Genomic DNA, 27,810 nt, shown 5'->3' with positions numbered 1-27,810 from the left:
AATAAAAATGTCACACAAAAAGTTTCCCACATAATTCACCATTTTCCAAGCCAACTCATGTACGTTATTTCCATGTCAAAATAAAGGCGGCATAAGAGCACAGCTTTTACTCAAACACTTTTCCTATAGAGATTCCATCTTTTAGACAGAACAGACAAACAAACAAATGCCCCCAAATCAACAAACAGAAACAAATAAACAGAAAAAAAAAACAAAACAAAACAAAACACCAAAAGAAACCTCCAGCACAAGAAAGCAATATAAAATCTCCCATTAAAACCATTAAAACACCTCCATTAAATCATTCATTCTTTATCATCAGCCTATGTCACTGATGCATTGTGAATCCCTCTGTACGGACTGGGTCTAGATTCTGAATTTTCAAAAGTTGTTTTAAAAGACCATGAAGCCAACCATAATTGGCATTACCAGACCTCCTTTTGTTTAAACCTGAAGTTAGGAGTTTCTCTTAAGCAAAAATCCGTGTGTATATTGTAACTGCTGGGTAAATTTGAGACCTGGAATACAAGTAAATACTTGATTGCATCTTAGATTTCAGTGTTAGGGCTATTCCTGTGTTACTGAGGTATGTGCCAAAGAGTGCATGAGAGTGTATTAGGAGATTTGTTGAACAGACTTCATGCAGATTTTCAGCTCTTCTGCATCTTTCTGGGATATTTTAACTTACTGAGTGTCTTTGATATTACATATCATTCTGAAGTGGACAAGAAGTCTAAAGGATGAAAGACTGAATGAGATTTCAATGATGTGTATTCATACCATAGGGGAAAGAGAGAAAGTATGAAAATTTTGGAAGCTGAATGCTTGTGCCCTCAGGCCAATGCTGTACATTCAGCAGCAGGCTGTCATACCCTAATTGCTAGTACCCCTTTGTGAATCAACATCTCTGAGAAGCCAATTCTACATGAGGTTTCTTTAATATACATCTTCTCATTTGCCCCATGTATATTTCAGTTTGCCATCTGATAATTGGAATTGTGTGGGTAGCAGCCAGTACCATCTGGCTTGTTAATAAGTAGAGGATAAAAATGTCTAATGCCTTGGTCTACATAAATACAAGAATTACCCTACAAATAAACAGCTCCCTAAAATCTCAACTGATGAGAACAAAAGAAAATAGTGTGGTCTTAGCTCATTAAAAAAAAACTGAGGAGAGAATGAGGGAACAGTGGGAAAACCTCATCACTTCCCATCTGAAGTTTTAGTGTAACCAAAACATATGGGGAAAATAATGCAAAATTAAAAGTGATAATGCACTTTTCACACCAAAACATATTGGGCCACTATACAAATGATGCAATTAAAACTGCTGCCTTCAGGAGCCAAAACCTAAGCTGAATAAGCACGGTACAATTAAAGTTTTTGATTTAAAACCAGTGAAAGATTTATCATAATGAAGCTGAGAATAGAGATAATATGACTTGGGGGTATCAAAGCTAAGCTATAGAAAACCACATGCCCTACAACATGGAGTTAGAATTGGAAGACTGACATCAGCAGATTTTAGGGCACTGAAAGGCTTACAAGTTCATTTGCACGTGAATGGCCAAGACCATGCAAAATCTTACATGTAAACAGTGCAGTATTGTAATCACTACTTTAATTAACAGGAAGGCAGTGCAAAGCTGTCTGCATTGGGGAAATAAACTCTGATCCTGTGGGCTGGATGCGAAAGCCGCGCTGTTGTATTTGGAACCTGCTGGAACTTGTACAGCGCCTTATCTGGAAGGCTTCATGCGCGTCACGACAATGTCCTCTAATCTGGCAATAAAAAGGGCATCACGAGCGCGGCAGCCGGGCCAGCCAGCGCAGGCTGCAGTCACGCTATGCTCCCAAGATGGTGAAAGGAGATTTAAGCCTCTTGCAGAAAAAAAACCCAGCAAGAATTGCCTCTAGCCTGGCCGGGGTATGGAGGGGGGAAAAGGGAGGAAATGCAGCTGGATGGCCGCTACCTGGTTGGGGCTGGCAGTACGTGGGAAGGTAGAGGACACAAGGCACATGGCCAGCACCTTGGTTCCTCCTAACCACCAGCCACCCCCACCAAACCTCAGCCTGCAAAAGCAGATGGGCTGGCCATTGGAGTTTTGCGCCTCTGGGGTTTTCTCCAGCAGGGCTTAGCCTGCCCTGCTGATGCTGGGTAATACCTTCATTCTTACACATATAAATTTATCCCAGGGTGAACCAGAGCCCAGAGGTAGCACGTGCTTCCCCAGGAAGGAGGATTAGTAACACTACTCCTGATGATCCCACAGCAAGGTGGAGAGGGTGTTTCATGTGACAAAATGGGTAAAGACCCACATTTGGAAAACAGGCCTGTTCTCCACTGAGTATGCACTCAAGGGACTCCCATGGTTTTGTGCCCTGTGCCCCAACCCTGTAGATGTCACTATAAACACAGGCCTATAGTCACTGCTTGTCTACCTTCACTCTTGCTCAAATATTTATGCTCACACATAAGACTTGTACTGTTTACATTCTTTGATGCTGTACCAAGCCCACAAGTACAGTTTTCTGGCCAGCTTTGCACTAACTCTTGCTGCTACTCTGAGTTGTACGTCATGCTGATCTGGAGCTGGCCCTTGCCAAACAGAAGCTCTAACAGCTGAACCTCCCTCCTCTTCCCTCTTCTCATGAATCATAATTTCGCTCTCATAGCAATCAGCTGATTTTTCACAAAATCTGTGGGAGCTCCATTATCTCAATAAAAATATCTCTGTTTTTATAGCCTTTGCTTCTGTTGTTTTGAAATTTAGCTTCTGCATTTTGAAAATTTAATTTGAGACTGGCCAGCAGCACTAACTGGAAGATGTCTTCAAGGGAAACCATGTAAGAAGCAGGCCAATAAAATGAAAACTGTAATAATGTCTTAGAACAAAAAAAAAAAAAAAAAAAAAAAGGAGGAGTGTTATATGCCCTTACACATCTGCTCTGGCTTTCCCTCCCTGTACACATGTCTGTAACTCATGCCCCTGTGTAAGACTGGCATTGCTCATTCCCAATGCACTTTGGAGTAATTTTCATTTCCCAAATGTGGAAACAGAGCTAGAATCAAGTGTCTTGCTCAGAGTTGCCTAGAAGCCTGAGTAGGGGCTCAGTCTGAGGTTTCTGAGGTGCCATTTTGTCTCCTGCCAGCTGGAAAACACAAGATGTCCCCTCACAGTCCTCAGCACTGGCGCTCCATGGGCGGTGCCTCTGCCGTGTCTGTGCAAAGAGCTTGGCTCTTCAGTCTGTGGAGATGGCACTGCACTTCCACTGAGGGAATTCAATTTACACCCATTCTCCTGGTAAGTTCTTATGAGCTTTTTAAAACCTTAATTCCTTCCCTAAAACTTTTTTGACCATACATCAGAATTAAAGAAACTAATTCCCAATTGTAGGCACTTCTCTCGCAAAGGAACTAAGCTGATCCTGCATCTAAAGGATCGGATCAATTTCATCCCAATAATTTTGAAATCAGGATTGAACCTAGGTCCTAATTCAGATTTTGTTTACTGTTTTAGAAGGAAGCACAGGGTGCATGTAAAATGCTACATGTTACTGTAATTAGGAAATATTTCTAGCCAGAGAGCTTCAACCCTAGACCCAGCTTCAGGGAAACATTTGGACCGACGGCATTGTCAGTTAAAGAAAGAATGAGATTAATTCCATGGGATTAATTCCTTTGGTTTCTCTTCTTTTTTTATTTTTATTTTCTGTCAGAAGGAAAAACAAAGTTAAAAAAACAAATTAAAAAGGTATGCACAAACAGTAAACGAAGACTTTGGTTTGGTTGAGAACCAGGCCTGGGAAAATAAAGGCAATGTTTTCTTCAATACCTGGGATGGGTACAAGAACCCACCTGGAATTTTATGATGTATTGTTTGTGCAAACAAGTGTTAACAAGATATATATATATGTATGTATATAAACAATGCTATGAAATAATATGAAAACTTAGTAGATGGAAATTTGAATTGGCCAGAGAAGGGAATTTGGAAAAGGCCCTGCTTGACAAAAATAGCTGTGCATTTAGCTTCTAAAAAAGAGGTTCCTCCAAGGGATGTGGAGCCGAGCACCAAATGCTGGTGCTGGGCATCAAAAGCTGGTTGGAAAAAATCTTGTGCAATAATAGTTTCAGGAGCAGACAGCAGCAACCTAAATAGTAATTGCTATCACATAACTGAAAAGTCCTGAGATTTACTTAGACAATGTCCCTGAGAACACTGGTTAAGAATGGAGTGGAGTTGAAGCAATTTGTACCATGAAGTCAGACAGGAAATCAGACTAATCCCTGATGCAATTATGTGTAAGCTTGGCTGTCTAAGACTTACTAGAGCAAAAGAGACAGAAGAAAACCAAGCCAGAATGAGATATTGAAAGGTACTGAAAGTAGGTCACTGTCCTACATTACACAAAAGCTAAATGGAGCTCTCATCCCACAGTATCCTGAGCAAGTTGAACAAAGGACTTTGGTGCAGATCTCCTGGCAGCATCCAAGTTACACAGCTGCATAAATCATAAAAACAGTGTAGGCATGGCAGAATTTGCAAGACAGGTAGAATGTATTGCACTAAATGAACACGGGAGGAAACCAAGAAGAGGACTTGTGTCATAACTCTGTGTCACTGCATGATTACAAATTCCCATCAAGAAATCCTGTGACTTATTAAAAGTGCAGTGTAAGTAGAACAAAGGGGCATTGAGTAGAAAAGCCATGACACAGTTAGATATATACACTAAGTCAGCAAGAGAGAAGAGATGCTTAATTAGTAAATAGAGATAAAACTGCAGTAGAAAACAGAATCTGTTTTCTACAGAATCTATTTTCTACATCATAGACTCAAAACTCTTTATCATGGTTAGTTAAGAGAGCGGATAGGCTTCCTGAGCTGTCAGGACAGCAGATGTTGACTGTTCTTACTCCCCTTCCTTCTCTTTCATATTTAAAGCCTCAATTCCTTTCAAGTTAATTCAGAAATTTGAATTTATGTATTTTTTACTGAATTAAGCACTTCTCCCCTATCTATAGGCATAGTTACAGAACATTTGTTAAAAATAGAATCTTCAGAAGATGAAAATAGTTGGGAAGTTTGTTCAAGCACAATGGTTTTTGTTGTTTTGGGATATCCCCAGCCCCCCAGCTTATATTAGTTTAATAATGAATATAGCTTAACTGTTTTGAGGTTTTTTAATGGAAAAAAGATGTAATTTCAACACCGAAACATTATCAAAGCAAGTTATTTAAAGATGACTGTAGATAGTCTTTAGATAAGAATAATAATAATTTAATCCCTTCACTGTGGATAGCATATTCCTATCCAAAACCACTAGGAAGTGGTTTTTTGGTCACAATCCTTGTCTCAGATTGCTGGAAATATTTGAGATTAGAGCATAGTTTTCTTTGGTGTATGTAGAGCCCAACATCATCCTCATACCACTGCCTTTCCCCAGTTTTATAAAAAGCAGATAACCATATTTAGTATTGAACGTTGAAAATGAAATGAGAAGAGTTGTCAGTCTGACAAAAAGGCCTTCTAAATTTGTGATTTGAATTTAGGCAGCCAGACAAAATGAAAATGTTTGCCTCAGTCTTTATCTGTTAATCATTAAGGCACTTTGCTAAGACATACCTGTTTCTGCTTCTGTGATGTATAAGAAGAGACTGTCCCCCTAGTGTCTCATGATATGAAGATCCACAGCAGAAGTTTAATAGTTAATTTTAAGAACCCTTAAAATATTATTTTATATTAATTGTCATATTACATAAATAATAACTATTGCAAAGAAACAGTTCATGGTGCCCTTGGATAAGTGTCCTAGAACAAAGAGAAGTCTGAATTTCATAGGAGCACAGCTTCCCAGCACAGGTCTGTCTTCATTCCAGCCCTTTGCTGACTCTACAGCTTCAAACCTGGCAAGATTTGTGAGCTTTCTGGATTCATGTGATGCAAATTTTTAAGTTCCCTTCTAGCTAAATGCAGGACATGTCATTTTTTTTTGTGTCAGTCCATTTTGGTTTATCTAAATATGTCTATTCAAATAAATAATTATCAGCTAGTTTATGGCATTTAAATTTGACTTATTTTCCAAATGAAAATTATTCTCTATCGGTGGAAAGTTGGAATCTGAGGCAAGAAATGCTCCTGAAGCCATTAGCCTGCATCCTAAATAAAAGTGGCCTGGTTTTGCTACAACAAGCAGTGAAAAAAAAAGTCCATTAGATGGAAATATTGTCTTTCTAAAACCAGCAGATTTTTATTTCTGCAATGTCTAAGCACTGCAATTCTCAGCAGAAAATTGCACTGGAACAGTGGGCGGTTCCAAATTGCTGGAAACTTTACAATGGCTTTTATGTTTAAACATCATTTAGCAGCTGTTAAAGGTCAGCACAAATCCTGTACTTTATCAGTATAAATGAAGTCTACAACTGCCAAGAAAAGAATGCGTTAAATAATGCAGTGATTATCATCTTGATTTTTTTTTCCTTCAGAAGTGAAAAGACCTCTTAAGCGGTTCTGGTTTTCTCCTCCTTATTTCAAATTGACAAAGTAAAACACTAATTAAATTATTTATATGAGAAATTTACTTACCAGGATGACACATTTCTACATTTTGTAGAAAGCAAGTGAAACATCTGACCCATCTTATAGTGCCACGTGCAGTTAAGGAAGTGTAATATAAGTCAGCATCTAGAGGCTAAAAAACCCAACAAACTTGCTGCAATATTTCATTATCAATTTTATTTCCTACCATACACCAAATGTACAGCACAGAACACAATTTTGTTGTTTTGATGTAAGAAATATTAATTGTATGAAGAAACAGTATACAAACTACTCCAAATTAAAAAATGCATACATCATTGCTCTTTACAAAAGGTCTAATTTACAGTATAGCTCATCAATGCATTTAAACGCAAAAAAAAGAAAAACAGAAAGAAAAAAAAACCCAGTGCACAGTACAAAACACATCAAGTACAAGGGAGGCAAATAAATACAAACATACTTCACAGAACATCCTGAGCAAACAACCAAACACAGAAAAATTAAGTCATAGTAAATCATAATAATAAATACATAGGTCAGTAAGAGAATTTTTTTACTTAAATAAAATATATAACAAATTTTTAAAATATTTAGTAAATTAAATTTTAGTCTTTGTAATGAATGAACTCCTTTTGTATGCATTTAACAAGTATAACAAATGTTTGCTTTTTTGTGGTTTTAGCAAGAACAATAACTTTAATAGCAAATTTTTGTTTGGTGTTCTCCTATTTATATTAGACAGCACATATGGTAGCTTTTGAAAAATCAATTTAAAAATAAACACAGCTCCTAAGAACACACATTTTCCCCTGTCTAAACTAAGATTGGAGAGTTGAATCAACCCCCCAACAAAAAGCAAGCCCCACCTAATGCAGAACAGTGACCACAGTGCATGAGAGTTGAATCACTTCTGAATAGTACTTTTGTGCAGGAACAGTAATAATATAATTGTATATGTCAAGCCCGTGAATGCCATCATATTCAATCTAAATATAAATGCGGCTAATAAAAATAAACACTTTCATTATAGCACGGAAAAATTAAACACACGCTAGATCCATGTATACATTTACACTGAGGCACATATGCACATGAGGTGTGTGTGCATACAAAAAAGGCAGTTTAGCTGGTTGTTTATACCTTTTTCTTAAAAAAAATAAATATAAAAAAAACTTCTGAAACAATGCTTAATTACTTACAATCCCTGAAATAGACATTGCCTCTGTTACAGCAACCGCTAGTTTCTGACGGATTCAGAAGTTCCACACCCAGGCTAACCGGATACCGAGGCGCGTGCCCGCACCTCTGCGCAAGTGCTCGTCTGTCCACACCTCCACCTGCCTGTCTGCTCTGTAGCACTTGGCACCCTACCAGAAGGCTGGTGACAAATTCAGTATCGGCCTAGTCTTAGTGAAGAAGGATGGGAGAAACCAGTCACGGTGTTGCCACCGGTCGTTCAAAGGGACGAGCGACCGCCGTGGTGCCAGAGGGGTGTTGCTGCCCTCCAGGCCGCTGCCTTCTCAGCTGCCATTACCTTCAAACCAGTATTAAATGCCATTTCAGGGGAGATGTGTTCGACTCATATGTACAAAGCCTTTAGCTTGGGATGTGTTCGCGTGTTTTTAAATCCAAATCCATTGCAATACTGGTCACTTGCTTAAAACCTCAACGTCTCATACTAAAAAAGTACCAGTACCTACCTAATTACCCTTCTTGTTGTGAGATATTTGTCATTTCCCTCCATGAGCTAACTTTGAACAAAAACCGCAGTGGTAAAATAAATCTGAAGTTCTCTTGAAACGTTTTAAATAATCATTCTCATCGGCTAAATCACACAGCCAAGTCAAGTGCTTTGCTGATTGCTATATTTCATTATTGCTAACATATTCATTAACACACTGTTTTCCAGCATACTGTGCTTTTAAGAGCCCAAGTTCCCCACTAGTGGGCACCATTTATCTTCTCATTCCATGCATCTTCACATCTCATGTTACTGCAAACCCATTTCTGATACAAAGCCATTATAAAAAAGCAGGATGCGAGGAAAATAAAACTAGAACCACGGTTCAGTCATTTGTTACTTTCATAGGTTTTTTTTTTCTTCCTGTACAAACCCAGCAAGTTATTTTTTAATTTACAGTATAGCTTTCAGTCTATTTAAAATCCCATTGGAAAATAAATAATTAAACACATTTGTAAAAATATGGCAGGCCGCAAAAATGCTGTTAAAAGATAAAAAAAACAACTCTTTGATTAGAAATAAATAAAAAATATAAAAAATAGTCGCACACACTTTTTACATTCACTTTACAAAAACTGAGTGCAAAAGAAGAAAAAAAAAGAAATTGTACTGAAATAAATACAATATACTAACAGAGTGCATTGCTGTTAATACAAATAGTCTGTTGTGGTTTTATTCTTTTTTATGTCAGCTGGGAAAAAATTAGTGCAATGTTGCAATTGTAAATGCAGCATGGCAACCTACACCCCTTAGCAGTACATGAACTCCTAACAGATCCATCTGGAGTTTACTGCTGTTAAGTAATTTCTGTTGCCCAGCAGCTTTCACATCCTACACATGGATGCCCTTCACTGCCTGTTTGATACTTTCCAGCAGAGCTTTGCATTCGGGGGAATAGTCCCGTTCCAGATTGCTGTACATGTCTGTGAGTGTATTTACATATGCTTCGAAATTCTGCTCACTGATTGGCCCCTAAATGGAGACAAAACAGATTATAATTGCAGGAGGTAAAATTAAGGCCAAAAACCCCCAAACACCCAACCCCAAAGCGTGTCAAAGGAACGATGTGGCAACTGGGGAGAAGTCATAAACACGGCAGCCACCCAGATTAATGGAGGGGTTGTGAAAATTACAGGAGTTGAGTGTCCTGGGGAATCCACACTCTCTCCAAGCAAGAAAAGGAGTTGGAGATATGATCAGTGTAAGCTTTTTAGTTGTGGTGGTGGGTTTTTTTCTTTTTTTTTTTGTTTTTTGGTTTTTGTTTTTGTGGCCATTTTGTCTCTAGGACTGTGCCTGACATTCCCCTTAACTGTCCTTTTTTAATCTTCCAGTAGCACTCTTGACATTTGGAAAGGGGACTGGAAACACGAGTGCTTCTGTGGATTTGGCCTATGTTTGAGAATAAGATGTGAAATTTTTGAGAAGATAGAGCTTGTTTGTCTCCAGAAAAATCATCAGTATGAAACAGGTTATAGTTTTGATCTAGGAGCTGAATAAATAAGGATTCTCATCAGAGTGAAGTTTTCATTCTTTGTGCAGGGTGGGTGTTCAGACAGGGAGGTTTGAGGGAGAAGCCTGCCTTGCACGGTGTGGTACAGGGCAGAGATACCAGGGCTGGCTCATTCCTGAAAGCAACTGCACCTACTGCCACACAGACTTCATGACCCTGCATCTCTGCAAAGCAAATCAGCCTAAAAGTGCTCTCTGCTAATGCATCTCCAGTGCTCCTGCTGGTCCCTGAGCTTGCTCATCTGCTTCAAGTGCTGCCAAGACAGTCTCAAAAGAAGTTAACCTGCTGGCCGTGGTCTTACCATCTGCGGAAGCTGAATGTCAGCGAGACTGGAGATAAGGGCTTGGCTCAAGCCAGCTAACTCCTTCAACAGGCTCTCGTTGTTCTGCTCTATGAGTTTGTTCTCTTCTTCTATTGTTTTCAAATTGCTCTCCATAGATGTGATCTAAAAGAGACAGGCAGGTACAAACACAGACACACAAAACCTTGGCAGCACTGTTACTGCAGTTTGAACCTAAAACATCAGCTGGGTGATTACAAGAGAGGCCATGATGAATCTGAAATTCAGCTATGCTTTTTTTAGGAGACAGAACTTCTCCTCAGAACATTCAGAGCAAAGACAAGGTTGTATTTGCTCTGAAGCTACGGACTTTGCTGCTGGTTCATGCAGAAACCTTCTGGTATCAAGGCACTAGAGAGTGCCCCAGAGTGGGAGGAGGGAATTGAGCTTGGAGAGGAAGGTCAGTGTGGAACTGGGATGGAGAGTGTGGCCTCAGGGCTGGCAGAGGGAAGGAGAAAGGAGGCTGATGTTTACATTGCTGTCCTGCTCTTACAGCATCCCTGCTGCTCAACCACAATAGCGAGGGCACGGGTATTAGCTGTTGTGCTACTTTCCCTGCTCCTGGGCGAGCTCTGGGCTGGCTGGGATTAGCAACAGGCCTGGTCCTGGGAACAATAAGAAAAAAAATAGAGTGGAAAGGAATCTGAGACACTGAGCATTAATCACAAAGATGATCTCTGACCAGCAGAATGGAAAGGAGGGTTTTGGAAACAGCAGGAAAGAGCAGCCAAGGTAGAAAAAAATGATATCTTTTTGAAGTGAGAGCTTTGGGATATAATCAGATCTGAAAGCTTAGATGTCAAAAACAGTGCTGAAAAAACAAAACCAGCAATGGCAGGGTCTGGTTCCCTCCTGCCCCGCTCCTTGTCCCAGCAGCAGACAGCTCAGCAGGGTGGAACCAAGGGCTGCCATCCCTCTGCTCCACCACAGCTCCACCAGGCACTGACCAGTGCAGTCATATCCACGATTGTCATGCCCACCCTATCCTTATTAGTATGCACCTCTTTGCACTACTTAATTGCCTCCTGCTTGTGGCCACTTTACTTCCATTGCTCACACACAGTCACACAGCAAATCTCCCCAGTGTGAGAAACCCCTTTTTGCCTTCCTGTCATCCACTACGACCCCTCCTCTGGAGGGTGTTTGTAGCAGTCTAACACTGGCAGGGGTGGAGTAAAAGGAGGTAGGAGATTCATGGCTTCTGCTGTACTTCAGTCTTTGCTGGTCTTTACCAGGGAGAGAGCGGGGAGAAGAAATCTGACTGCATAAACTGGGCCATCTCCATGCAAATACCACACTGATCACCAGAGAGAACCAAGTGTCCTGAGACAGTGAGCACAGTCCCCCGCAGTGCAGTTTGGGCTGGATATCCCCACAACTGCTGGGCTGTGAAGCCAGATTGTTTAGATCCAGCACAGGTGGCACAGGCTTCTACCTTGTTTACACCATACACGCAGTGGTTACTGCAAAAAAAGCATGAATCAACACTGCTCATTCCTATCTGGTGCAAATATAGGGGGGTATGGTTACACTCAGTTTGGTTTAGATTTATATTCTGTTCGTAGATTTTTAATTTTATTTCACTCTTATTCTGAAAATCCTGAAGCTTCTGCTCATGCTTTTACCCAGTCTGCCCAGGTTAACTTTCAGGTGCATGTGGAAGTCTGAAGGGATGAAGTTGTACAGCTTATTCCATAGAACCATAGAATCCACATACTAAAGCAAACTTAATCTCTCCAGTATATAAATTAATGAAAGATAATGACTCTTTTGCATAGCTCCCATCAAAATCCTCTTCTACACAAATTAGCAAAAGGTATACATTCTTTACCAGCTGTTGCCTGGAGGCAAAATTCAAACTATTTGAATAATTGACAGTAGGAGAACTAAACTAGGAAAATTTTCTTAGGTACACATAAGAACTCATTAAATTCTCATTAAGGCTTAGAATGGATTTATGAGAGGAATTATCATCCCTGAATCTCAAGTCATAGGACCTCCTTGGTTTAGTAAGCAAATGTTTGGTCAACAAAGGAAAATGAATGTTTTGTTTGGTAAGTGTATTTTATTTCTGCTTACTAAGATTAGCTACAAACTGCCCTGAATTTGTCATTCACCAGATCTTTAAGACAATACATGCTGCTTATTTACAGATAACAAAATAACAAGAGCTTGGAAAAATAAGTGCAGAGGAGACTAGCTATTTTTAAACAAAGCATTTACATAGCATTTAATTTATTTACTGTGCTTAAACATAGCATAATAAAATGTTTCACATTTATGACATACCTGAGTTTGAAGTTTCATCATGTCAGCTTCAATTTTTAGATTGGATTCATTCAGTTCTTTTATTTCCTCATCCAAGTGTCTTATTTCTTCATCACTCTCAATACCTGTAAATAGTCGAAAATAAAAATATCAGATTTAAAGTGTCCATATGTAAATGGATGTATGAGTGACAAGCTGCATTACCTGTTACTTAACCATAGGAAAATAAGCTTTTCAGTAAATGATTGATCCTTAAATTTTATTTTAGTTTGATTTTACTGTCAAAATTCTTTCCTACCTAAGCTGGAACATAGATGGGGCTATCTTAGTCCTCATTTTTTCCACAATTACTTTTTTTTTTCATTGCATCATGCAACTACAAGCTGGAAGGTACAGAAAGGAATAATTGCCTGGAAAGAGGAAAGTTTTCATAAAACATGAGGAGATGTTTATGGTGCTTGGGTGTGTTTGCTTGTTTGTTTAAACAAAAAGGAATGCAACAGCAACCCTGTTTTTTCAGAAAACACACCAGAGCAACATCTTCATTAATATTAGTGTTGAATTGTTCACTCATCTTCACTCAAGATCATTCTGATCTTGCAAGAATCTCTGTGAGGGCAAGCTCCTGTGCAGAATAGTTTCAATAAGCACTTAGTTATATCTGATAAATAGTGAAATTTAAATAACAGAAAAGGGTGAAATTTTCAGAAAGCTAACCATTATTACAGGGAAAAAAAGAAAAAAAAAGAAGCCAGTATTTTTCATCCGAACAAGTTAGATAGCAAAAAAAAGCTTCAGTTCTTTAATGAAAGCCTTGTTCTGAAAAGTACTGAGCTGTAGCAGCTGCTGACAATACATGTTCCTGTTTCTGCTTAGCATCATCTGAGCCCAACTCTGCCTGAAGATTTATGCCACGGTTGCTACTGCTTTAAAGCCTAGAACTGAGTCTACTGGGGAGCCAGCTTGGGAAATCTGTAAGCAGTAATGCAACCATTTTCCTCAGCAGTTGGAGGCTAAAGCTAAATTTCCTGAATCCTGGCTCAATGCCAAAATTGCTAAAGCATATTGTGTAAGAAGGGAGACTCCTACACATTTCCCCCTGCAACTCTTTGGTAATTATTGCTTTGCACTTAGGTTAGCTGAATTGCACGAGCACTGCATAGATACTAAACTGTGTAGGAATGAAGTTAGAGAGATGAGTCAATTTCTGCCCACAATATTTCTCCCTTCTTACCTTATTCATCAGATGGCTAAGTCCTCCTGATCTGTAACTAATTGTTTATTAATAAAAACAATGTTGAAAGCACACCCAAATTAAAAAAAAATATGCTCTGTGACAAGAGCATGTCCTCAATGTTGAGTTATCAAGATGAAAATAATTTTATAATCTCTCATGCAAATATTTTTGTTAGTCAAGATTTTTTTATTGCTGGAGACAACTGAAAGTAGTGAGAATTAATGCCAGAATGGCATAAAGGGGCACAAGTATAAATAGGAGTCAAGGCCCTTCTATCTAAATAAATGTCATTGTTTTTTACAGATCTCCTTACCACCACTTGCTTTAAGCTTGATAGTCATTAATTCTTCCGAAATTTTGCCCTTTTTTATGGTTTGTGCATTCAGAGGACAACCAGACAGGCTGAAACGGATAGGAAAAAAAAAAACAACCAAACATTAGCACCCACTTGAAAATGGCAACAATCCTTTCAGGCAATCATGCACTTGGACAGACCTCTGTACCTAAGGTCACATCAGTATCTCCATTATAGCATGGCTTCGGGGAATGACATAACTCATAAAGAGTCATTTAGCTGTATATTCCAGCTTGAAAATTGGCACAGAAATCTCAATCTATGAGTAAACAACTCTTAAGCATATTTCAAAATAATCAAAATTGCAGTAGCAGCTACTCTTAAGCTATATGAAGATGCATTTACAGAATTCTTAATGTTTGAACACTTATAAACTGCTTTTATCAAGGGATTGTGCTCCAAAGGAGAGGAGAGTATGGTCCTTTAAAATGGCAAGTTTGCTATCCTAAAAAAAAATTAGTTAATGGGATGATGTCCACAGTGCACAATTCTTGTATCACTTTGTTGATACATAATAATGATCAATACAATAATAACTCTGGACATACCCTATAGGCTGTAATAGCTTTTTTGAATGGTTCTATTATATAGTCAGTTTGCTTTTTAACCACTGTTCACATTAAATTACATTTTGCTATTTCAAAGCTTACAATTTCATCAACTGGTAATTATCTGAGGCAATTTTTATAGCCCACTAAAAGGCTAAGAGGAATTGCACTGTCTTAATACTATCTTTATAAATAACAAAGAAGAAATACCCATATGCTGAAGAACTGGCAGAAGGATTTCTTTGTAGGTGTAGCCGAGTAAGGAGTAAGGGAAAATTTTGTTCCACAGGAAAATGGTTGATGTGTGTGGATGTGTGTGTGGGGGGGGGGGGGGGTGGGAGTGGGTGTAAAAATTAAAAAAAAAAAAAAAAAAAGAGAGAATCCTAACAGACATGGCATTTCCACATAGAAGAAAAACCAATAAAGCAGCAAAACCTAAGCTTTCATTAGCTTGGCTAAAAGCTATACAGGGAAAAAAGCTAGTTCTTCAGTTCTAAATTTCTGCTTATTAACTCTGCCCAGAGTAGATAGCTAACTGGGAGATTGTTTGATAGCCGTGAGTTACTTGTTAGTACCAAGTAACAATGTCCTAGGAAAGAATATAAAAAAAACTTATATTTGCTACGTCATTTTAACTACTGTGATCTTGAGAGTGACCCAGCCTTATGTAGGACAGAAATCATCTGTACTGTGAATTGTTACCAGCTAGCATACAGTTTTTGCTACTTGCTTAATTAGCCACAATTTGCAGTAGTGTCCAAATGAAAAGACTTTTAGATGGGATGTAGGAAATAAAATTAGGATAACACTGGACTCTGACTGAATTTTTTCAAATGACCTTAGACATTTCTTGTTTTGGAGAGGTTGGCTCAAAATGTTAGGAAGAAAGCAAAAGAGATAGAGAATGTAGATTTAATTACTGTTTAAGACAGAAAACCAAACTTGCCAATCAGACTCTGATCATTTTTGATTCAATATGGTCAGATTATTATTTTTCATAGTGATAGATGGTATTTATTTTGGTTAGTTATATGTGTGACTCCTCTTTGTAAGATTGGTATAACTTCGAACTTGTTTAATCCATATGAGTGCTGCATGCTTATTGTTTTTTCTTTGTGTAACTTTAGCTGTTCAAATACAAAGTTTATGAGTACAAATTTTCCACTGATAGAAAGGTGAAATGAACTACTCTCAGCTAAAACTTTTTTAGTGACATTTCAATGATATTTCTCTCTTTTTTTTTTCTTTTTTTTTTTTTTTTTTTTTTTTTTTAAGATATGAAGATACAACTCCATATTTCCGTAGGAAAGAACTCTACTTAATTTTCAAATGCACAGGTACTGTGCTAATCTGAACACCTTGGAAAGTCATGCTTCAATGGGAACATAGAAAAAGACATAAAAGTTGAAGTCTCTCAAAGTAATTCTGTTTTGTATTACTTTAGCTGCAATGTTATTACTCAAAAGACTTCAGCATAATTTATTCTGACTCTAAACTCACATGTTTCCAATTCAAAGTGGAATGTTAAGGAAAAGTGAAAAGAGAAAACACAAAGTTATACCTTCTGTGGGTGACAAAAACATTATTAACATGACCCAGCCCGTTGCAGCCTGGCAAAGGACAGTGTGGCAGCTCTTGTTTGTTCAGTTTCCAGGGTAGTGAAGACCCATTGACAGGACTCTCCTTCTGTCTCTTGGCAGCCAAAGGACAACCAGAAGCAGTGCGATGAGAAGTGTATTTACCTGATATGTGACCTTGGCCATCACAGCCTATCACTGGACATCTACAGAAACACAGCAAAAGAACCCTCATTTTCACTGGAGACAGCTGGCAAAGACAGTCTCAAAAAATACTGAGAAAATCATTCTGGCAGCCTTTGCTACTTTGCTTTAATGGAGTAAAGCTTGGTTCCTGATGGCACACTGTACCAGAGCACCCAATTCTTGCTTGAATTCAAGCTGGGTTATGGGGGTTCAGCTGATCTTGAAATAAGGCAATTTAAAAATACAGTTGTAGAAATTTAGGAAATAGGACATTCATTTAGATAGTATTTTACCAGAAAAGAAAACTGAAATTCTATCATGGGCATGATAGAAGTGTGAAATTAAATCACACTTCTTTAAGTGTATGGAAAGTCACCATTGTCTTTTTTCTATCTCAGTTTCTGGTATGAAGCAGAGGGTGGGTTCCTGTAACTGGAAAACTTGCATGGAAACCCATGAAAATACTTGCAAAGAAAGGATAAGGAATTTTTCATGCTGCTCTGTAATGTATATCATCAGCAAGTATTAAGACAACATTCCATGCAACTCAGCCTTCACTTTTATATCCTGGCAGTTATCATTTACAAATTTTAACAGAATGTGCATTCAAGCCAGGAGTGTAGTGAATCTCTGCTGAGTTTCCAGTTTTTCCTTTAAGTGAAATTTTCATAGATAGAGAAAAGACATGAGACTTACAGATATTTAAGTTCTCTGGAACATATTTTGAAGGTGTCACTCTGATTTAATTAGCTGACATGTTTCACCTCAGTCAGTAATAATTTTCCTTCATTTTGCCAAAATTTTCAACCAATTGGCACTTGCATAGCACTCTTTAAAATAATTGGAGCAATGCAAGCAGATACAGCAATTCTTCCTCACTGTTCAGTCTCCTAGGTGATGGACTCCACTAGAAGCAGAAACACTTGGTTTGGTTCCAGCTCTGGGCACTGTTCTCGCATGGCTGAGATTAACTGGGGCATCTCCCTATGGTTCCTCAAGTCCTGAGCTCTTACAGGCCATTTCCCCCCTCCACTGGTGGTGGACCCCTGCTTCTGCACTCACTTAAGTTCAGGGTCTTCTTTTTCTTCCTTGGTAGGAGTGACTTTGATACCTCCTTTCCTGGCACGAGGACAACCAGACAAGCTGAAAGAAGCACACAGAATAAGAGCCACCTCTTTCTGCTGGGAGCCCTGAGCACTGCAGCCCCATGTGATGGGGTGGTTGTTACCTTCTGTGGGATGCATAATTCCCTGTCACGTGGCCAGAGCCGTCACAGCCAGGTGTTGGGCACCTATGGAATAATACAGGCAGTTTACAAAATACAGTCGCAAAGATACAGAGTAAATAAAATGTACAATCCATATTTTGTCTAGAGCAAAAGAAAGAATAGCAGAGCTTTTGCTGAATAACTAAACCTTCCTCTCGCTGTTTGGTTGTTTTTCTTATTTTCTGAAATAAGCACACTCCCTCTTTTTTGGGGAGGCATTTTTTTAATATCATAATTTTAATAAGGAATGTGAAATATATTGTATATGATGTGTAGATTTACTTAGTTTATATCAATGTTTGCATCAAACATTTTTCCTTGTACAGAATCAACATTGCAAAGAGAAGAAAAAAAGCAGCTTGATACAGATCTATCTGTAAATTTCTGTTATGTGTTTGTTTGTTATTAGTATGATGTTTTCAGGTAGAGATATAAATAAGCACTTTGCCAGTATTTACAGAAGGGGAAATGAAAGCAGAGAAGCAGTTTTACTTTCGGGCAGCAGTAGGTGATAGCCAGAGTTTGAATTTAATAATTTGTGTATTCTAGCACTGTAAGCACACCACAGGAGCATCTCTTTCTAGCTTGAGATTCAGTTGGGTGTTCAGCCGAGCAATTGGATTATGCTTATTTCTCATAGTTAAGGGGTTTCTCTGTGTATGCATGACAAACAAACCTTTTCAAGTATGAATGTTTAATGCTGAGATAGCCATAAAATAAAAAGAAAAAAAACCTGCCTGTTACTGTGCTTTTGCCAGCAATCTGACAGGGGTTGCTTCTAGCTTGTTGTGCCCCAAAAGTTAACTTGAGTCAGTAGAGTTTTCCACTGACCTCTGTGGGATTTGGAGCAGGACCTTTTAAGGCTGTTGTATATTTGTGGGATGGCTTGGTTTGAGGTTTTTTCACTAAATATAAACATATCTCAGCAAACAAAGGAGCACCAAAAAACATTTGCCTTAGAAGTTATGCCAACCTTTCCTATGTTTCTGTATTCCACAACACAAAGTTCTTATACTAGGCAACCCCAAGGGACTTTGAAATGCTAATATTTTTACAGAGTATCAGAATTACATGAGGAGTTGTGCCAAATAATGTGCTGAACCATTAAGGAAGCTTAAAGGGTTCAATATGCTCTTAAGGGTCTCAGTTGTTCCTGAATCTTGCCTGCGTGAAAGAGATTCGTGATTTCATCTAGTCATTTGGTAAGCTGCCATGGAAAACACCTACAAATATAATTGTACTAGCACATCTGAGGGTGCAGGTGTGTCTCTTCACAGAATATTTGAAACTAGTTTTCTGTGAACAATTAATTTGTCAAAAATCTGACTTCTTTTGGACATGAACAAATTTATGCATTGATTCAAGTAGAATTCAGCAAATAATTTCAATTGAAAAAAGGGGTGACTTTTTTTTAAATAATGTCAAAACATTTCATGACTACACTTAGTGAACAAAATATTTTTGGCAGAATGACTTGCCTCACACTGACAGTAAAGGTAAAGGTGGGGGTTTGCAGAGTGCCAGGATATTCTTGACTGTGTAGAACTAAATGTTGACCTGTTTAAGTGTGGGAAAAGGACTGGGCACAATGTCATGTGGAGCAGGCAGCAAGGGCAGATGTCTGGAGAGTGTGAATGCTCACAAGTAAATCCAGAAAACATGCCAAAAACTAAGGAAATTAATTTTGGCTACTTGTTTTATCAGATGATCACAGATGGAAGGGGTCCCTGCATAGACTGAAGGTGGACTTTAATTCAAGAAAAGCTCTTTGTATGAGACATTCAGATCTGAAAGTCTGGGAGTTATGAATATACTTAAAAAGGACACTGAACTAAAATCTATGTCACCCCATCTGTATTTACCACTTCTGGCAGCAGACAGATTTCTGACTGGATTGGAGTCCAAGCTGTTCTGGAGGTCACTGAAGATTTGAGGCTGAGATATTGTCAGTACTAATGAAACTGTAAAAGGATATTTCAGGTGGACTACTGACAAATAAGTAAAAGGCTTCATTAGCAGGACTTAATCTTGACCACTGGGATGGGTTTTCTAAATATCAATTATATCTTTGTATGAATTGTGAAATTCCAGAACACAAAATACACCAAAACTCTATTGCCTTGCAATCAGTAATGTTGTGGAATTTCATCAGCTTTTAAGTGGTGTTTGGACTAGAATCTCAGTTTAGGGAGTCATCCTCTATAATGGATTCCTGTGCAGAGCCAAGAAAATAAGATTTAAATTGAAGGGCCAGAGGTCTCAGGACATCAAATTAAGAGATGTCAACCCTCAGGTGGGTGTAGGATACAAGTTCTTTTCCAATTCTTCCAAATTTGTTATTCAAAAATAAATCTCTCAGTGATTTCACACATAGATTTTTGCAAATGGGCATTGAATACCTTCTATTTTGTCCCTTTCCCCAAGAGGATTGCTTTATCTTTAGGAAGATGAACTACAACTGCATGTAAAATTTAAACAGCTGCAGGTTTGGGAGCATTTCTGATATATTTTCTCCCTCAAAAGCTCACCAGAGGTGTTGGATATGAACTGTAGTTAAGGCAAACCCAGAGAGGTCAGCTGAGAAAACCGTTCTCTGAAATTTGTTATACTGGCTATGGAATATAAATAAGTATCAGTTTTATGTGGAACCCATGTAAAAAAACTTCTCAAATCTCTTCCTAGAAGCTGACATTTAACCACTAGAAAAACTAGTCTAAGGATAGGACTAAATACCTATTCCTAAAAGTTTCTGAATTGTAAGTAAATACCTCTCTAAAGTACACATTTAAAAAGGTTTGATAAGCAAGCTCTTTGATTAAATGGGCTATCAGCCACAATTATCCCTATTAGTTTTAAAATCTGACTCATCATCAAACTTACTATGTTTTAAATTGACCACCTCAGATTGTTCTGAGCAGCAAGAATTCTCATATAGAAATTTTCTTGAGTCTGAAACACAGCCTCATTTTCTGAGCAGATCTTCCTTATTTCCGAACTGTGGATCACATGGAAGCCTTGTATCTTTGCTGGCATAGAGTTTCATAATTAAAGCCAAAATCTTATCTTGATTCTGGCAAATTAAACATGAATAACATTTGGAAAAAATACACAGCTTTTTCATATTCATGCTTAACTACATGAGGGTACTTTCCTGGCCTGATTCTACGAGCGTTTATGCCCTCTGCTCACACAGCAATGCTAAAATTAACTATTGGTATCACTATACCAGCACAAGCATGTATGCAGCATTTTGGAATAAGATTTAATTTAGACAGAAGCAGAGTTTTGTTCAAAATATCACCTGCACTAGGTTTGCAGGAACCTAAATTAAGGTGATGCATTTGTGAAAAATAATTTTATTTAGCCTTTTTTCCTTTTGCGAATTGTCTGTGAACAGATTTTGATTTTTGCTCTTTTTCTAGTTAATTGAAATTAAATGCTAACTGCGTTATGCAACATATTTCTGTCTGTGAAATGTCCATGAACTTTGACTTTGTCTTTCACAACTCACTTATTATACATGGCGTACAGTGTGCAGTTTGTCATTTAAGTCATATGCTGTTGCTCCTCTTTCCTTATGGCATGACCAAAACTCTAGAAGCTTTAGTGGAAAAATAACCATATTGGTATGCAAATTTACTTATTCACACATGAATGGGGCGGGGGGGGTGATGCATGAGGAGCAACTATTCAAAATATTTGTGTGAGTGTCTTTGTATGGCAGAAAGCCAATAAAAGCAGGGACAAATATATATGACTCAGCAAATGACTTCAAATTTGTCAGCATTTTTGCAAGTCAGTTCCTTGCTAACCATTCAGCTCTTTTAAAACAAAATAAACCTAAATTTTATACCTTTGAGGATCAGAGATGTCAAAAAATGAAGCGTTGTGCCAATGTGCCAGTTTACCTACTGGCTTTGTGAACTGCTTTGGACAGCTGCCTATATAAATGGTCTTTTGTTGCTATTTTGCTGCATCTCCTGTACATTCAACTTCATAGCTACCATCAGCTCAGCATTTCAATTATAACTTAAGTTGCAAAGCTAGGGAATAAGACCACTAAAATTTGATCTGGGGAAGCCAAACACTGCGCCAAGCCTAAATGTAGTCACTTCTGCTATTAATACCATTAGAAAAGGCAAATAGTGCCATTATCAGATTTTATTTTCTTCTATGTGGACTGGGGATGAACTTAAAGGACAGAAAGGACAGTCACGGGGCTCTCCCCTTTTTGCATGCATTCATGAGTTTTTCGAAGCCATCTATTATGGGATCCAATTTACAAGTTGCAGAGGGAAAGCTATGAAAGAACTCTAATTATCCTTCCCTTTTCCCCACATCCTTATTGACAAAGCCAATTCAATAACTAGATGACTGGTTGCCAGTGCCTCTCTTGACTACAGATTTTTGAAATATTCATATGTCCCTATACATCTGTCTATATAGCAAAGCCTGCACAGTCCTTTTGTAAGTGACATTTCATGGTGAGAATTATGCCAGCACAAAATCATATGACTTGATGTCTGCTTCAGTGACATTAAACACATAGTATAGGGTAGTGAATAATAAAAAAGGATTTACAGGTATTCTGGTCTCATTTTTAGATTTATTCTAACTAGATTTATTTCTGTCTAAATAATTCCGATTAATTCTATCTGGATCAGTTGCCAGATCACTCTTATGTAGTAGATATTTTCTGTTCCTCTCTGATTCAGAAATACTGGGAAAACTGCATCTTTCCCAGTGTTTACAATTTTTGTCCCCCCAGGTCCTGATTAATTAATGGAAATGAAGGGGTACGAGAATGAAGAAAGAAAAATGGAGAAAAGTAAACTTTATTTCACTCAGAAGCTTTCAAATCAATTCTCTACATTTTTCAGACAAAGATTTGATACTGCTCAAAGCAATTCAAATTTACAGTTCAATAATACAGGGAACATGTTTGTCGAAGATAAAAAACAATAACATTTGTGCTATTGTCAATACTTACTTGAGCTCCTGAGAGTTAGCAGCCATAAGGGATTTTAATGTCTTGTCAGCTAATGGGCACCCAGAAACACTGAAAAGAAAACCTGATGTGAAATATTTTACTGAACAAAAGCATTTTTTTAATCTAAAACAGCAACATCCAGACAATCTATGATTTATATTAGTTAAAATTATACTCTTGAATATTTATTCTTGGCAAAGAAGGACCAGCCAACATAAGGATGTGGTTCTTAAATCACTAAAAAAAAGTATGTAGTTAGGGACAAAGGTTTCTTGCCCCTGTAAATCTTTGCTATGAGGGGACAGTGGTACACAGAATCCATCCTTTATATTTTCTATATGAAGGACAGCTAGAGGATCTGGTCCATGTTGGTGGTAGGAGGCAGAAAACACTTCCATTCTGCTCCTAAGGGAAAAGCAGGAAATCATTGTTTCAACACCTAGGTTGACCGTAGGCTATTTTGAGGAAAACATTTCATATCCTTGGGTTATAATAGCATATTATGAATTTCAAAGCCATTCATAGGAAGGTATGTAGAAATCTCATTTATAATCACATGCAACAGCATCAATATAGAGACTGCTTGTACACTCCGGGAAATGCAAACTTCACTGAATGACTTATCTACAGGTCTCAGCTGAGAACTACAGCTGCAGTAATAAGCATATGCTGCTTAACTGCCTCAGTGTATTAAGTCCAGACTTTCACAAATATAACAAAACCAGGAAAAACAGCCACATCTCTCTGTGGATTATTTTCTGCAAATTGCTTTTGAATACTTATCCATGGTTAGTACAAAAAGGTTCAAAGGTGACAAGAGCTAGAAGTAGGTCTGTTTCCTGTTTGAGGCTTCCTGTTGTTTCTTACCTGCGGTGTGAGGCATAGTTTCCTGTTACATGACCGCTGCCATCACAGCCTGGGGTTGGACAGCTATGCAAAAAAAAGGAATGAGCAATTAGAGTATATGTAATACACCACATAGATCACCATACTCTGCAGTCAATTATGTAATGATACCTAGGGCAATCACGTTCCTCATTACACACCGTCACGACACTTCAGAAATCTAGAAAAACTTCACTTTTGCTTTTTAATTATTACTTGAAGCACAGAGGGAAAATTTTTCTCCTATTTCTACAATGCAAATAATTCAAACACTTATTTTTTTATCTGTGTAGGGTTATCTTTGGTTATCATAGGTATTTTGCTTACAAAGTGGGTTCTTAAAAAACTTTTTTATTATTGGCAGAAAATTTTCACAGCAAATCATAAATGTTGGAGCTGAAGTTTCTGATAACATACTGGGGGCCAGAGAACAGTGATATTTAAAATAATTCCTTTCACTTCTGACTAAAATAAGGCACTTTTTTTAGAAACATATTCAATATTTATTTACTGATAAAAGTGAGAAAGGTGTTAGTGTTGCTTGCAGAACAGAAAGCACGTCGGTATTGCACATCTGAAGTTTCAAAAGAGAACAAAACTTTCTCAAGCTGTTTCTCAGCTGAACTGAGAAGTGGTACAAAGGTGGGTGTTGTGGTTTGGGAATGGGACTCTGCAGACTGGTGCTCCCACCAAAACTCTCCAAACCATAGGCTGCTTGCTCACCCCCCCTTCCTCCTTCCCCTGTGGCAGGTTGGAGAGTAGAATTGGAGGCACGGAAGGTGAAAGCCACATCTTGAGATAAGAACAATTTAATGAGAGAAAATGAATGGTAACAGCAAAAATATCCATAAGTGCACAAGGTAGGCAAATGATTGCTCAGAAGAGAACTGGTGTTACCCCACTGCTCCCTTTGCCAAGCTTACTTGACTGGAAGGAAAACCTCCCTGAGGTGAGGTTATAGAATAACCCCCAGGTCCCAGCCACCCCACCTCCTGGCTACTGCCAAATTTAACCCTGTCATGGCTGGAAGCAAGACAATGGTGTACATTTAACAGAACAGATATACTCATTTAAACCAAGAGATGGAGGTATGCTCGACCTGGAGAAGATGTTATAGCTTCTCTTTTTCCTCAGTCCTTCTTCAGTTGTAACACTGAAGTTATTTATCAAACTGGGATACAGTCCTCTGCAAAAGGGCAAAGGTACCAAGAAATGCAACTTGTGCATGGAGGGGGAGGTGAATTAAATATACCTTTGTACAGTACTTTAAAACACTCTTAACACCAACCTTGGAGAGTTACCTTATAAAAAGCTGTTTTTCTCTCACTGGGAATATGAATTAAAAGGGCAAGCAGATGCTATGCAAAAACTGTTAGCTAGTGGTCTGTGCTAATGAAAAAAGGGGTGCCTGAGATGCTCACCTGGCTATTTTCTCTGGGCTGGCAGAATGCTAGGAAGTTTTTCAAATCTGTAAAAAAGCCTTAGGAAGACATCAGCCTCACTTTCACAGCTCATTTCAACCTGAGCAATGCTGTTATGGCCAACAGAACTAACATGGAAAAATAGAAAGCACATGCTAGATGGTGGTATACATACAGTAGTTCGCTCCAACTGCCCTAACCACGTTCAAAATTTTTTCTCTGCAAGTGCCTATGTCATTTTAAAAGCTTCCTCATGATGGAGCCAACTGTACTGAATTGTTCAGCAAAATATCTGAGCTCAGTGGGATCATAGGATTGTGGTCTGATCCCTATATTGCCTATGGATTCTTCTGATAAATTAAAACTATTCCTTATTTATTTTTTGGCACAATTACATTTCAGATACCTGTTTTTAGATACTGTTTGAATATAATAGAGTACAACCACTCAAAGCTCATCATTCTCCTAGTAAATATTTTGTTGTTATTATTTAGGAGAGTAGAAAAGTATATTACAGATACCTCAAAACAGGTCAGTATCACAAAGGAATAAATATTACAAAAGGAAAGCCATTAGTCCTCAGCAAATAAACTCCCAGTGATTTTTGTATACATTTGTTTTAGAAGAAGAGGCAAAACAACCTGACCTGTAACAATTTAGGTCATGAACTACATCTGCAGATATAATGTGGTGAGTAGACAACATGCAGACTGCATGTCATGAGGGGAAAGAATTGCTCTTCACTGCAGTTTGCCCCAGGGAAATGTAAATTCTAGAGGCAGCTCTAACTGCTTCAGTGCCACCGAGCCTGGAGTGCAGGACACAGGTTGGGGGGACGTGACTCATTTATTTATGGGTGAGCCTGCAGTGATATGTTATGGGCTATCATCACTAAGTGATATGGACCACACTTGTTCAAAGAGACCCAATCCAATTTCTCTGGCTTGGGACAAAAAGAAAAGTGCCACAAATGATTGCTGAGTCCTAGTTGACTGTTACAGTGAAAACTCTGTGTTAATATCAAAATTATATTGATGTGAACGAACCCAAAGGGATTTTGTGAAGAGCGTACGTGAGACTTTTAAAAAGTGACTTGTGTTATGAACTACTTGGGACATTTTTAGTGAACAGTTCTAAACTGAAACAAGCTGTTGTGTGCAGACAGACTTATTAGGACCTATTTGCAGTTCTAGATAGTAAAGTTCTGGAGCTTAACACAGAGCAAGTGCATCTCAGTAATTGCGAAAAGAGAGTATTAGCCTGTAGTCCCAGGGTGTGAATTCCTACAGCAGCTGGATTTTCAGCAGGACTGAATAACTAATTCTGCTTGGAAGGAAGCAGATGGAGGACATTTCCTACAGGTTGGAAAACCCCATTTTTGTCTTGTATTTTGTCTTTTTATGAACTCTGAGAAATCCTGACTGCTTCTACACAAGCTCTAAGCAATGGATCTATAATGACAATTGTTCAGTTAAAGCTTATTTAATTATGTAAGCATTAGCAGAGCCAATCTGTAGCATGTTATGAAACTGTGTGTTTTTAGAAGATGTTGTCCACTTGTTACCTATCTGTCTGAGGAATAAGGAGTGGCAACCACTGTAAATTTAGTCATTTAATCTATCTAGACCCCCAGGCACATTCTGGCTTGTCGCAGCTCCAAATCTCATGTCTGCACACCCACAATGTGGAACTAAATACAGACAGTGAACTGTGCAAGTATCAGTGCTCAGCTCCTACAAATCTGCTTCAAAACAGAAATCAGAACAGCAGCATAGCCAGTCTTTATCAGGGCAAAGGAAAATGCAGCATTTTTTGTGACTCACGTGATGAGTTCCTTTTTGAGATCTCTTGAATGGAGCTTGGGTTTAGGACTCGGTATGGAGACGTCTCCTGGGTACTTCTTTTCCTCCATGTTTTCTGGAGAGCCCACTGGATCTTTCTGAAATATTAGATCAGAATGTAACAAAAGGTTTCTCTCTTCAAGTCCTCCCACAGATCCAAGAAACAATTTGTCCCACAGATTCAAGAAACAATTTGTCATGGCAAGAAGAGTATCTCTTGTAAAACTTAAAAAAAAAAAAAAAAAAATTGAAAAAGAAATGATGGAGAGAAATTAAGAAAGTTTAGTATATCACAGTTTCAGGTTCTTACAGGGAAACTTTTAAAAATGTTGTGTAAATGCTTCCAAAACCAGATGCTAGTTTAAGCCATATATAGGAGAAGTTTGTGTTTGTTTCATAAGATGGTGATAAAAGCCAAAGAAAAGTACACAGAGAAAAGAAAAGTGGTTATTGGTAGAGCCAAACAAGACTTTGGTAGTTATATTCTTTTTATTTGCTGTGTAAGTACATCGCTGACTTTTGAATAGAGTTGAAATGGTGACCATTGCACCATGATGTGCAAAAATGCAATCATAAATTCTAAAAAGTGTTATTTACACACACAAATGTAAATGCAAAGCATTTTATGTCTGTGGAATGGAATGTCCTGTTATCTTATTGAAAGAGCAGATTCTTGTTAAAATAAAAACAATAAGGAACAAAACAATTTTGAAGCTTTCTTAATAGCAGGCTGCTAAAGGTAGTTCTCCACTATTTGTAGATCAAAATCATCACTGCTACCATGCTGTTTGGTGAATGGTATGAATCATGAGCATTCACTCCCTTAGGAAGGCATTTTGGAAACTTGGAATCGTGGAAGGTAGTTTGTTTTTTTTTTTTTCTGAAAAATCTTCTTTGATCACTTCAAAATAACTTGGTTTATACTGTTTTGAGACTTAATGCCTTCAATTATTATTATCTTTATGAAAGATAAGTATTTTATTTTTGGAGGGATGCTCTGTAGCTATTTCATCATTTGAGAATTCTCCAATGCTTATAGCATCAATTATCAGACCTCTATTAATCCCTCCTTGGCCTTCATGTTGGTTTTGTGATTCCA

General features: G+C 38.1%; 1 protein-coding gene across 1 annotated transcript in view; it reads right to left on the bottom strand.

Annotated features, from left to right (window-relative positions):
* Positions 1–3,311: 3,311 nt before the first annotated feature.
* Positions 3,312–27,810, bottom strand: part of ST18 (ST18 C2H2C-type zinc finger transcription factor) — a 71,547-nt gene continuing 47,048 nt past the window's right edge. The window contains exons 11-20 of the mRNA XM_063394267.1: positions 26,694–26,809; positions 23,432–23,494; positions 22,565–22,633; positions 17,536–17,598; positions 17,370–17,450; positions 16,106–16,327; positions 13,955–14,043; positions 12,426–12,529; positions 10,098–10,241; positions 3,312–9,258 (exon numbers count right to left, since the gene is read on the bottom strand). Of these exons, the coding sequence (XP_063250337.1) occupies positions 9,118–9,258; positions 10,098–10,241; positions 12,426–12,529; positions 13,955–14,043; positions 16,106–16,327; positions 17,370–17,450; positions 17,536–17,598; positions 22,565–22,633; positions 23,432–23,494; positions 26,694–26,809 (1,092 nt within the window). The 3' untranslated portion in view covers positions 3,312–9,117. The remainder of the gene's footprint in view (positions 9,259–10,097; positions 10,242–12,425; positions 12,530–13,954; positions 14,044–16,105; positions 16,328–17,369; positions 17,451–17,535; positions 17,599–22,564; positions 22,634–23,431; positions 23,495–26,693; positions 26,810–27,810) is intronic.

This window comes from Prinia subflava, chromosome 1 (genome assembly GCF_021018805.1).
Source record: "Prinia subflava isolate CZ2003 ecotype Zambia chromosome 1, Cam_Psub_1.2, whole genome shotgun sequence".
Classification (NCBI taxonomy): Eukaryota; Metazoa; Chordata; class Aves; order Passeriformes; family Cisticolidae; genus Prinia; species Prinia subflava.
The sequence above is the reverse complement of the archived record's forward strand: the minus strand, read 5'-3'. Positions and strand labels throughout refer to the sequence as shown.